General features: G+C 42.9%; 1 protein-coding gene across 2 annotated transcripts in view; it reads left to right on the top strand.

Annotated features, from left to right (window-relative positions):
• LOC311229139 (unconventional myosin-VI-like) overlaps positions 1-13,669 on the top strand; it is a 167,791-nt gene that overhangs the window by 111,918 nt on the left and 42,204 nt on the right. For both annotated transcript variants that reach the window (XM_084315167.1, XM_084315166.1), the window contains exons 16-18: positions 5,242-5,369; positions 6,031-6,126; positions 10,306-10,476. In XM_084315167.1, the coding sequence (XP_084171293.1) occupies positions 5,242-5,369; positions 6,031-6,126; positions 10,306-10,476 (395 nt within the window). The remainder of the gene's footprint in view (positions 1-5,241; positions 5,370-6,030; positions 6,127-10,305; positions 10,477-13,669) is intronic.

Here is a 13,669-nt window from a genome sequence, read left to right as displayed (position 1 = left end):
AGTGAATGGGTCAAATGTGAGGAACAAATTGTAAAGCGATTTGGATAAAAGCTGTTACCTTAATTTTCGGACTATAAGGCGCACCTGAATATAAGCCGCAGCAGCTAAATTGAATGGTGTGTACCAGGGGCGGAGCTAGGGGGTGGCTACCTGGGCTCAAGCCCCGGATGTATTCTGAAAAGCCCCGAATCTATTTAATTTTTTTTTTATTTTTTTTTTTTTACAATTCATCATTGTTACATGAAAATATGTTTGCACCAGATTTAGCAGAAGCTAATTTCCATCTGTGGTCTATCCAGCTGCTAACTGTATTTGAGTGAGTTAAGTCTTGGTGTTATGGTAGACTCAGACCTAAGCTTTAAATCACAATCAACAAGTTGACAAAAACTTAATTCTTCCACCTTAGAAACATAGCTAAAGTACGGCCATTTATAAATCAAAAGGACGCTGAAAACCAGATCCATGCCTTTATCTCAAGCCAACTCGACTACTGTAATGCACTCCTTACCGGCCTCCCGAAAAAATACGATGATAACTATTTTATTGCAATGCACTATTGCATTATTTTATTCTATTTTACTAACTATTTTATTGCACTGCACTATTTTACTTTTTATCAGTGAATCATAGACGCCTGGCCATAAGAGCATTCGGAGCATCTCTGCTCTCCCACTATTGAACTTGGGGGAGCAAAGGTATGATCTTGCTCCACCACTTTTTGATTATATGAAAAATATGATATATCCCCCCCCAATATATAAATCTAACCATAACTACATTATGGTTAACTGAGTTTTATAGTGAAAAGAGCAGCTTTATTGGTCAAGATTGAAGGCTCTATATTGCAGGAAATTGCACGTACAGGTTCATTAAATTCAAAAAAAATCTGTCGTGGAGGGGGTCGTGCCTGACCCCCTCCAAACCACCCCTTGCCTGCACAAAAAAATAAATATATTAAAAAAAAAAAAAAAAAAATAGGGGGGCCCATCTGGGCTAAGCCCCGGATCTCCTACAATCCTAAATCCGCCCCTGGTGTGTACATATATAAACCGTACTGGATTATAAGCCGCAGGTGTTTTTAATGTTTAATTACCATATGTAAGGATTCGTGCACAGAGGGGATTGTCGGGAAAGAGATGGCTGTTGAGGAAGCTCCCATTTATTAACATTTCACACACATAGCGTTTCAGACACACAAACTTTTCAACTTTCAAACTTAAACGGTGTGCTCAAATAACAAATAACAACACTATAGTAACAAATATATATCTATATAATATATATCAACAATAACAGTGAAGTAAACATCTTGCATGAATAATTGAATGAACGTCTCGACTCGAGGCGAGTGAATGAATGTCCGTGAAAACCAAGATGGCCGCTCAGCAATAGACCACCGCAACACTTCCGGGATTCTGAAATCGGGGAGGAGATAGCGGGGGGAGCATATGAATGAATGTGGATGAGAGCCGTGATGCAAGTGGTTGCAGATACGGCTGTGGGGGACGCTAGTAGAGACATGATCGAATAGACTTTTATGCGCCCAGTTTCCTGAACACGGCGCAACCCATTCCTAATCGATCAGAACTAAATTGGCCGAGATCAAGTCCCTTTTCCAGCACCTACTCCCCATACACATGCGCAGATTGTCAACGGAGTCTGGACGACGCGAGATGACGCACAAATGAATGTGGACTGTTCCATCAGAGGGGGGAGCTTCGGTGGCCAGTGTCCTTTCAGCCGAACAGGATAATGAAAAAATTATCCCACTAAATGGCCAGACGCGTCTTATGGCGACATCTACAATTACAGTACCTCATTGAGTCTCCAGGTAGACTAATGTTTATATTTAAGTGCAGTCGTCTGTAGCCACTCACACTACCACCGAAGCTCCCCCCCTCTGATGGAACAGTCCACATTCACTCGTGCGTCGTCTCGCGTCGTCCAGACTCCGTTGACAATCTGCGCATGTGTATGGGGAGTAGGTGCTGGAAAAGGGACTTGATCTCGGCTGATTTAGTTCTGATCGATTAGGAATGGGCGCATAAAAGTCTATTCGATCATGTCTCTAGCACCCCCACAGCCGTAGCTGCAACCACTTACATCACGGCTCTCATCCACATTCATTCATTTGCTCCCCCTGCTATCTCCTCCCCGATTTCAATGTAACGCGGAAGTGTAGTGGTCTATACCATAACGGAGCAAGGCATATCCGGTTGGATACTGGTAAGGCGCTGCCCTCTAGTGGCCGGCGATAAACTCTTCATGTAACCTGTAAAATCCATAGATTTAGGAGGTCCCCTAGTGGCCGTTAGCTGTAAAAATCCATAGATTAGCCGCACCGTTATAAGCCGCAGGGTCGAAAAATGGGGGGAAAAGGCGCGGCTTATAGTCCGAAAATTACTGTATATAAATGCAGCCATTTAGCATTTAGCCAGAGCTGCAGGTAGTGATGCACGATATATCGGACGCCGATATAATATCGGCTGATATAGCGGTTTTTTTACACATCGGTATCGGTCCGATATCAAAATAAAAAATAAAAGTATATATTTTTTTTACATGTTTTGGCCTTAGATAGTTTACAAATATCTGTCATTTATGAAAATAAGTTACAAAAGTAAAAAAAAAAAAAGTTTTGGAAAATAGCTCTTTATTCGATTATCATAAAAAAGTGTTTTCTATACAGAGATATCGACATCGGTAAATATCGGTATCGGCCAGAACGCCAATATTAATATCGGTTATCGGTATCGGCCACAATTTTCACATCGGTGCATCACTAGCTGCAGGTATCCAGTATGAAGAGTGTAACTGAGGGGTACAATTCCCTGACTGTATTGTTAGATATGATACTTACTACCACTACCTCTTGTACTTTAGACTCTGGCCACCCAGTACTAGGCATAAATAATTATGGTAAACACTCCCACGTAGATGAAACGATCCAACACAAATGTACCAAGTCGAAAGTCTGCGTTTAATAATAATTAATACATAGCAAAAGGTATGTAGAGCAATCACTTAATTACATTTATGATTTGAAATAGGATGCACTTTTATGGCAAATGAGTATTCGTTGGTATATCAATAGAGAACGTCCAATCTCTGGTGGCGCAGGCGGTAAATATACAACCTGGAATATTTAAGGACTAATAGCAATGATACTTTAATGATTATAGAACTGGATACACTAGGGGGGAATTCCGGTCGCTTGTAAGACAACTGGAGAAGGGGGGGGGGGGGTAGAGTCTGGCTGTATCCGTCTGGCCGAGGGTATCCTGGGAGAACCCACGGTTGTGCGGCTCGGTGCCTCAGCGATCCTCGATCCACAGATGAAAGCAGTTGGACTCTCTGTGGGCCGGCTTCCTCCGGTCCACGATGGAGAGACGTGAAGCGACCTCGTCGTGTAGAGCGTCTCCTCACCTGTCGTCCTCTCCGGGGGGGGGTTTCCAACACACGGCAGTGTTGGTCTTTATCCATAGAATAATCACTGTATACAAAGCATAATCCGTGCCTGGGAAGGCGGGCTGTCGTCGGTAGAATAATCCGGTATGCAGGTCCACTCGCTCGTCGGCTCTGGGGCTCCTCGGGTGCAGCCTCACATGGGGTCGGCCACCCTGGATAAGCAGCCAGTTCTACCCGAAACGATGGGGGTACTGACTACGATAGTATTCTCACCGCACGAAGCACTACATATGAATAGACTATTATTAGCTTAATAGACTACGTCCAACTCGACGATATAGTGCCAAATATGACTATTCAAATATTAATATACACGATGTCTCAATACCGATGGTAGGCCAAACTTGGCCTTACTCCCACACGTGGCGTCGCGGGGAGGCTTTACGTCTGTCACTCTATTGGAGGGTAAGAAACTGGACTGAAAAGGAAGTCCTACTTTAGTAGCGCAGTATATATACGCACTATGAACAAATAGTACCATTAGGTAGCCAGATTCCTACGCGGAACTAGGACTTGTTCGTACATGTTGAGCGGTACGTTTGAACTGGGTCTGGGGGGTATGGCAGCCTGGCACCAAGGTCTCGACCAATAGTAGAATGGAGACTATTATGGGATGTTCAGTAGGCTAGAATGGATATTCAATGCATATTGTACAAGGAATATACAAGGGATATCAGGGAATATTAGAGAATATACAAATACAATTAAATATATATATATATAAATAAATATATATATTCGGTTTAATCTGGCCCTTCACAACAAAGAGCATGGATTGTGCTGAGGAAGGACAACATCAGTGGGAAATAGGACAGAGGACTCGGGGGTCCAAGACTCTATAAGCCTATAATCTGCTTCAACACATAGATTTCTATTGTACTCACCATGAATCCATCCCTGGGAGTGTTGGGTATTTGAGCCTCTGCAAGAGAGACGAGATGTTCTCTAGTATTTTGTAGGAAAATATGTTCTACTTTCAAAAGCTTTCTCATGACTGGCGGTAGAATTCTTTAGATGAGACATGGCGACCTTGAGCAGAGCCACATTCATGCACCGGTGTGCTTTTTCTCAATGTGTCGTACATGGTTAGCATATTTCGGCAAATTACCTCAACTCGCACCAGAAAATGGTTCTTGCTGAAAGGCGCATTTCTCTTTGTCTATTTAGTAGGGCCGCACCAATACCGATATTGGCCCGATATCAGCCTAAAATACTTGTGCTCTGTATATATTTATGTCACAGATACCAGGAACTGAATACTAGCACAAAGCTATTTAATGATCATGAAAGGGTTATCAGTTAAAATAGTAAATAAAATTAGTGGTTGGAATTTGGTTTGATTAAAAGTTTTAAAACCTAACTGTTTTCTACAGTTTATAAAGCTACAAAATGTTTCAACATCAAGGACTCATATTGGTACTTGGTGCACCTGTGGTATTTAGGGAAAAAAATGATTAATCTGTGAGAGAAATTGGCCAGTTTTTTTTATTTTGAAAGTGTCCTTGTTCTTCTAGGCTTTATTGGGTGACATTATCTCTCCCACGAACCCACACTAAAGCGCTACTCGTTGTCCAGTCAGTGTAGGTCAAGGGCAGACCGTTCTGAACCAAGCATATACCATTTGATTGAATTCTGGACTGGTTTGCCTCTCTTCTTCCCTGAGGTTATTTCATGATTCATGACGTCTTCGGCATTGGCCCTGGGCGATCCAAGAACTAGGCTACGCTTGCGGACTACCGTGGTGTTTCTCACTCTGCTATTCTCACTCTGCAGACCTTGTGGAGGCGAAGCTTGTTGGCATCCTGGACATCCTGGACGAAGAGAACCGACTACCTCAACCCAGTGACCAGCACTTTACTGACACAGTACACAACAAACACAAGGGCCACTTCCGCCTGACCGTGAGTGCATCAAATTACCACTGGGGGGCTGCATTCAGTTAAAAAAAATAAAATAAAAGAAAACATCCCCTCTGGTTTGCTCCCTTCCCATGCTTCCCGAGGTGGGAATCCCAAACCAAGGTTACCAAGGTTACAAAACAACAACCCCTCGTCAGCTGAGGGTTCCCTTGCATCAACGTATTAGACATGGTGCTCACTGGAATGAGGGCATGAAGGGGAGGGGGACTACTAAACGCAGGACTAGGGTATATGATGCTAAAGGAGTTCAAGCACTGGTGTCCTGTTGAAAGTAGTTCTGCTTCTGTATGTGTGCTGTTACACAGATAGATGTGGATATGTACTTCATTAACCCTGCGTGAAGAAGTTCACATGTCAACAGCAACGATATATGAAACGCAAGCAAATAAATTATTGGATAATAGTTTAGATAATAACAACAAAAACCTGATATCTCCAACCATAGACATTGCTGTATTGTCATCACATAAGGACATAATAATATACAGTAAAATAATAAGTATCCATGGAGTGTCTTATCTCGACTATACATATTAACACTAACATACAGTATAGTATATATTGACAGATTGACTATACGTGTATTGAGAAATGAAAACGATTATCAGTTTGATGTTCTAGGATGTTTGTGTATGCTCCTCAGGTGCCCAGGAAGTCCAAGCTTGCTGTCCACAGGAACGTGAGGGACGATGAGGGCTTCATTGTTCGACACTTTGCAGGAGCTGTGTGCTATGAGACGGTATGTTCAGAATAAGGCTCGCCTTTTGAAGGCTGATACTGATGTTTTGGTCCTGAAGCTGTTGTTAAATCGATATTTTGTGCCAATATTCAATATCTCGATTTTGATGACAAAAATATTTAATAAATGATTTATTAAATAAAAGTGCACTGGCTTTTTCCACCAACAGGGAACCGTTTCCATTCTGTTTCGTGCACCTAATTTTAACCCGTTTGGGGCATTTCGACCAAAGATAGATTGGTTCATTTACCCGAAAAGTTGGTTCGCAGCCGTAACACGAAATAGCAGGTTTTTCTTGCGAACTGAGTAGGCGTGTCATATTCTGCAGGTTGGAAAGAGAATGGAGAAGTCAAGTGAAAGAAAGTGTGCAGTGGTCCGGTCTGCTGCTATCTCCATTTAGAACACAAAAGAAACAATTTGTGCATACTGCATTTAAATCCAAAACAAAGGACCTTTCACTTTGCCCAGGCGACTTGGGAGTGCAGCTGTCAATCTGTGTGGGGAATGGATATGATCAGTGGACAAGACAAGCTAAATCATATGAGATTCCCCTGAATTGTTTAAATCTGCTCTTTGGGTTTAGATTTAGTTTAGTCTACAATAGAGATGGATTACATGTCGTGCAAGAATTGTGCACCTCCATAGTAATAATACATTTCATTTATATAACACACTTTAACTCATTCACTGCCAGCTATTACCCTCATCCCTGTAGTCAATGCGCCAGCTTTCCATTGCCTATTTTCACTGTGCGTCACGATGTTTGCAGAGCTATATCTATATTCTATATTATAGCTATGGAGACAATACTATGGCTCATTTGACAGTCACTATCTCTCGTCCAACATGTAAAAAAGAGTTACAATTTTGTCATGTATACGTTTGCGTGTTATCCCGTGGTGAATACTGTATAGTTTCAGAGTGATCCGGGCTAATTGCTGAAAAGCTGAGTTATGGAGCGCAATGTGAATTTTGCTAAAGTCGTTTGTGTTGCTCGCCTGGACACGTTACTATTTCAGAATCAAAGGTATATAATAGTTATTATGTTTCATCATGAATGCATCAAAGGGGGGAGGGGGGGGTCGTTTTTTTATGTTCTGATCGTCATCAACGGCATATGTTTTGGAGTACGGTACATATGATCGTTGTTGAATCAAAGTAGGATTGATGTCATATAGTCCTTACCTTTACTAGGAGGTATCCCAAAAATAATATTCCAATTGTCTGATCGCGATTTCCAGTATTGATGTCCATCGGGTCCCTAACATGAAATGGCACAAAATATGCATGAAGTGTGCTGAACGCGTTCCAAAGTGCTCGTATGAAGCGATTCATTTGGCTTGGTCTAAATTCTCTGACCGGACCTATACAATGTAACACACAGTGTGAAATAAGGTTTCAAAGGGTAGGCGATACTGCCACAGTATTCAGCCGGTATTGCACTCTCGGGATCTCAGGATGAGTTCCAATGATACACAGAGGTCCGTGAGACTGTATAGGATATTAAAATCGGAAAAAAAAGGAAAACGGACCAAATAACGTATATATACGTGATTGGCACTCAACGGTTGGCGAGAAAACGTATATATACGTTAATGGCACAGTGAGATCTCAAGGTGCTTCACAGCGAAAAGGAAAAAATTAAAGGTTTAAAACATAAAAACATTCAAATGAATAAAATAAAAACATAAGAATAAGAAGGTTTAACCTCTTAACACATTGAGTGCCACGCCCCTTTGACCAGATAACCTCTTCCGTGCCAGCGCTTTAGTCAATGGGAGGTCGGGATATTTGCGAACGCTTAAACTATATCTTAAATTATGGCTATGGGTCTAAAACACCCCTTGCTTATCAATGACTTGCTTGCAGTCAACGAAACGGATTGTTTTTTCATTGGTACATTTCCGTTTTATACTGTTTTGAATACGAGTATAGTTTCGGAGAGTTCTAGTAATTTCAGAGAAATTCCGCGATAATAGCCCTTTAGTGGAATACACAAAACACGTTGTCATTTTTCGGCTGATTTATTAATCGTTTTCAAATAAACTCTAGATTATCGATAGTATATGTGTACTTATGCATGCTAGAGAAGCGGGCTGAAAAATCTATTATCCATGACCTGGTCAGCGCTAACGTCATACACGCACACACATACAGACACGTTGTGATCGCTATGAAAAAAAACATCTGATTAACCCAATACTGGTCAAATAGAGTCCTTACCTCACATCAGATGTTCTGCAAAAAGATTAATCCAATTCCTGATCGCCATTCCAAATATTGATTGCGTTTATTGATCCAACGTTGTAGTCCGAAAAACATAATCGATGCTGCTCTGAGGGTCCTCAGTCAATCTGGTAACACGATACTGCTTGCCAGAGATGGGAAAACCCTGGACCAGACTTTTTTTCTGATGCACATGGCCACCCAATCCAATCCAATGATGTGCAATACCATCCGGGAGACGATAGGCGGCGGTATTTGCCCTTTTCGAGCTCAGACCCATTCACAATGATAACGTCAGGCTGGATGGATGAAAAATGAATGGATATTGCTAATAAAAGAAATAACGATTAAATAACGAGAACTCGTCATTGGCACTCAACGCATGGCGAGTTAGGACGACTAATCTCATCGTTGGCACTCAAAGTGTTAACAGGCACCCAGAAAAGTGGCAATTGTTTACTTGAACTTGAGGACTGCATACTTTTTTTGCAAAGATTATCTTTATACTTTATGCTTATAGCACCTGCATAAGCCTGGTCTCTTTTGAAAGATAACATTCTGAAGTTACTAATGCAAAAAAAAGTTAAATCACTTTTAGTGCTAATGAAATAGAGTAACAGAGGTCTGAACTTGTGTACTCACACTTTTCTGTAGTGGTTGCCTGAAGTCTTATGTACTACACAAACTTTATAAAAATCCTTCACAAATGGCTCTTTGAGAGAGATCGGGGTAAACCGTGTGCCAAAAAAAAAGCTATCATTGGAAAGCTACACTCATTGGCTACAACACTGACCAATCATTTTCACAATCAGCGGATGATTTGCAGTTCTGGAGCCTCGGGAGTCCGGGGTGGTCATTTGACACGCGTGTAAAAAGACGCTTGCCTGACATATCGTCATGTATGTAATGTAAATTAAATTAAAACATAAAAACATACAGTAGGAGCAATAAAAAAAAACAGGCCCTAGTGGAAGGCAGAGTAAAAATAAATGTGTTTTACGGCTGGCCTTCAAGGCAGCAAGGGAGTCCGAGGCCTTGATGGATCCTGGCCGCTGATTGCACAGGCGTGGCCCCAGTGCGGAAGAAGCACAGTTCCCCATAGTTGACAGCCTAGTGCATGGGATGGCGAGGAGGTTTTGGCTGCCAGACCTGAGTGACCTGGATGCAGGTTGAGGGGAGAGGGGGTCCTGGAGGTAGGTCGGGCCGGAGTGATTTATGGCCTTGTAGACCAGCAGGAGAACCTTTTAAAGTTGATTTATTGGCAGCCAGTGAAGGGAGTGGAGGACTGGGGTGATGTGTTGAGTTTTCAAGCAGCCATCCATTTTACATAATGGGCCAGTATGAAAGGCCTGCGTCCATTACCGAAGGCAAAAGCAACCTCCCCAAAATATTTAAGCTAAACAATCTCAGACACATACATCTCAGATTCAGACAGGGCAATATCCATAACCACAGTGCACTCTTGTGCAGCCCAATGCTGCCGTGGGTACTTTACTCTCATAGTCGGAAACAAGGTCATTCTCAATCTTGAACATACGGTAAAAGTTTTTTTTCCAGACACACCACCTTATGAGCGCCACCTAGAAGTAATTGACCGTAAAAAATTATGTGTTCCTTATGCTTTCAGCAAATACATTGATTGAGCAACGCCCTCCGTTGATGATGCCGTGATTCGGCTCAAAATGGGGGGGGGGGGGAAACGAGGTCCGGTTTGCTCGATAGCACCAAGGTTCCAAGAATAACCAATGGAATAGGTTCCAGAACCAGAACTAACTTGGTGGAAAAGTGCTATGAAATCCGCTGTCTACTTTTAATCAAAACTAGTCAATTAAACCAAGCAACTTGTGACTAGCCTGTCCTTTCAGGTGGACATTCAATATAATTCACAATATTGCTCATATTGCTCTACTGTAAGAATTGCCCGGTCATGGTCTCTGAATGTCTACTTTTCAGACCAAGTTTGTGGAGAAGAACAACGATGCACTGCACATGTCTCTGGAGTGTCTGGTGAGCGAGTCCAAGGACAGATTTGTCAGGGATCTCTTTGAGAACTCCAACAACACCAAGGACTCCAAGCACAAGACCGGAAAGCTCGGCTTCATCAGCGTTGGCAACAAATTCAAGGTGAGTCAGAAACGAGGGCTTTTGGTTTTACCCCACCAGGTTAAAGTGGGACAGCTCCAGACAGACAGGCAGCTCCAGACAGACAGGCAGCTCCAGACAGACAGGCAGCTCCAGACAGGCGGCTCCAGACAGGCAGCTCCAGACAGACAGGCAGCTCGAGACAGACGGGCAGTGCCAGACAGACAGGCAGCTCCAGACAGACAGGCAGCTCCAGACAGACAGGCAGTGCCAGACAGACAGGCAGCTCCAGACAGACAGGCAGCTCCAGACAGACAGGCAGCTCCAGACAGACAGGCAGCTCCAGACAGACAGGCAGCTCCAGACAGACAGGCAGCTCCAGACAGGCAGCGCCAGACAGACAGGCAGTGCCAGACAGACAGGCAGCGCCAGACAGACAGGCAGCTCCAGACAGGCAGCACCAGACAGACAGGCAGCGCCAGACAGACAGGCAGCGCCAGACAGACAGGCAGCTCGAGACAGACAGGCAGCTCGAGACAGACAGGCAGCTCGAGACAGACAGGCAGTGCCAGACAGACAGGCAGCTCCAGACAGGCAGCTCCAGACAGGCAGCTCCAGACAGGCAGCGCCAGACAGACAGGCAGCGCCAGACAGACAGGCAGCGCCAGACAGACAGACAGCGCCAGACAGACAGGCAGCTCCAGACAGACAGGCAGCTCCAGACAGACAGGCAGCTCCAGACAGACAGGCAGCTCCAGACAGACAGGCAGCTACAGACAGACAGGCAGCTACAGACAGACAGCTCCAGACAGGCAGCTCCAGACAGACAGGCAGCTCCAGACAGACAGGCAGACAGTACAGTTTCTACGTCAAATGTATATACTCTCTTTTCTGGACTCTTTTTGTATCACAAACAGTACTGTATTTGCAAATCTGATATGTCATAAATGTATAGATGTAGCAGTACTGTCTATCTGTATGTCGTGTATGTCATATATGTTATGATGAATTGAAAATGGGGGACCCTGATGTAAACAAGACGAAAGTCTTTCTCTGGTCTGCATCCCCTTAACAATTGTATGTATTGAGCTGTACTGTACTGTACCCATTCTGCAATCTGTTAATAACGTTTTCAATCAATCAATCAATCAATCAAGACAGACAGACGGCTCCAGACAGGTAGCACACAGGGTCCGGTAACAAAGAAAATTTGTTTAATTCACACCACAACATGCAAACAAAAGTTTTAATCATCCACTACAGAATACAACAGTCCTCGTGTATTTCCAATGCTTGATTCTTCTCTCGGACCAACGCGGTATCTTGGAACTAACTAGGTAGACGGCCTCGGTGCATAGTAATAAACTGGTTTCTTCAAGAAGCTAAATGTAAGATATTGCATCGGTGCATATTTGCCCGATATGCCACTCCACTGTCGGTGCATCCCTGGTATACATTTATGCAGCCAAAGCAAGATAACAGTAGGGTGTACATGCAATGGAGAAGCATTTAATAGTATTCATGGCAATTATGGTGTCTTTGATGTAGTAATAACAGAGGCACTATATAATGTGGAGACGGAGCACTGTGTGAGTTTTGAATGGGGAAATCCATTACACGAAAGATGGCGGCAACACCAAAACTACCAAAAAATTCAAGAAAATTACATATTCAGAGAAAATAATTAAATGTGATGTGATTTTATGTTGAGTAAAATAATAATTGACTGCATTTTGAGGTGAAGTGTGAGTTTTAAAGTTGTTTAATCACAAACTGCCAAAAGGCTGGGAATAATGTAGTGAATGGTTGCCATGGTAACCAATGATTCTGTGACAGAAACTTCTATACATTGAAGTGGAATTTTTTGATTTTTTAAATGAACCATTCTGGTTTGTAAAAGAAAAACAATATGTATGGTAAGGATATGGATGACTCCCCATTCCAAGAGATAGGGGTCATGTCTTGTTAATCTCCCCATTAACAAGATGGCCCAATCAACCATGTGTTGAAATGGGAATAACGTTTTCTATCTATCTGTTAAAGTTTAGTTCTCAGTCACCATAAATATAAGCCTCTATTTGCATACCAAACCGAAGACACTTAATACTATCAAATTAGATTGACTTATTCCCCATTTTTGCAGATTGAATCAGCAGTGATAGGATAGTGGAATACATTTTAATTTAAAGACCCTCAATAGACATTTTAGTCTATTGAACAATGTGGTGGGGAAAAAAAACATTTATAAAAATGGTTAATCAATATAGTGTTTAAAATACATCTGGAGATCTCGATTATTTCTTTCTGAACATACAAATACAACTGTCTTCTAAAACTAAATGAAAAAGAAACGTATACAAATCAAAATGTAGTTGTCTCTACAGCAGACTCCAAGTCGTTCTTGAGTCATCCTGCGGTTGGCAGTGAACGGGATACTTGTTTTGAGTTATTACACATAATTGAGCTTCATTTTTACAGATAAACTGTGCAGTAGTGCTGATGAAGCCTTATTTTAGCACATTATAGTCATTTCCTGTACCTTATTATATTCAATCATCATTATCACCATGCCTTTATTTATAGCTCCTAGATCATTGAGGTTGCCCTCATTTAGGGTGCTTTCACACCACAGCTGTTTGGTCCGGACTATCGGACCAGAGTTCGTTTCCTCGGATAGTCCGCTTTTTTTGGGGTGGTGTGAATGCTCAGTCGAACTCTGTTGCGGACCAAACACGCGAACTCTGGTCCCCCTGAAAACGTAGGTCTCGGTTCGCTTCATCGGACCAAACGCAAGACCAAATATAGGAAGTGACCTGATAAACTGTGCATCTTGGGTAGAAGGAAACAAAACAAACACTGCGGCCGCATTCACTGCAAAACAAGCATGCGGTAAACATGTCTCGTGGACAGACGTGGGCGAATGACGAGGTGAAAGCCCTGATAGAAATATGGGCAGAAGACCAAATTAAACAGCTACTTGTGGGCACCAGACCACGTGAGCGGATCGGCGCGGCCGAGAAATCCGCTCTTCGCTCTTTAAAGCTTGGTCCGCTCCGCTAATCACTCATGTTGACCCCGCCCCCAAGTCGCTCTCCGCTCGCTCCCCGCTCACCTTGAATCGAGCGCTCCCCGCTCCCCGCGCCAGATCGCTCGGCAGTTTTTTTTCTTCTTTTTTTGGAGCATGGTGTAAATGAGCTCAAACTACAACAGTCTACACCCCCTGGGCCCCTTAACA

This window comes from Notolepis coatsorum, assembly GCF_963971535.1.
Source record: "Notolepis coatsorum genome assembly, chromosome: 5".
Taxonomy (NCBI): Eukaryota; Metazoa; Chordata; class Actinopteri; order Aulopiformes; family Paralepididae; genus Notolepis; species Notolepis coatsorum.
The sequence above is the reverse complement of the archived record's forward strand: the minus strand, read 5'-3'. Positions and strand labels throughout refer to the sequence as shown.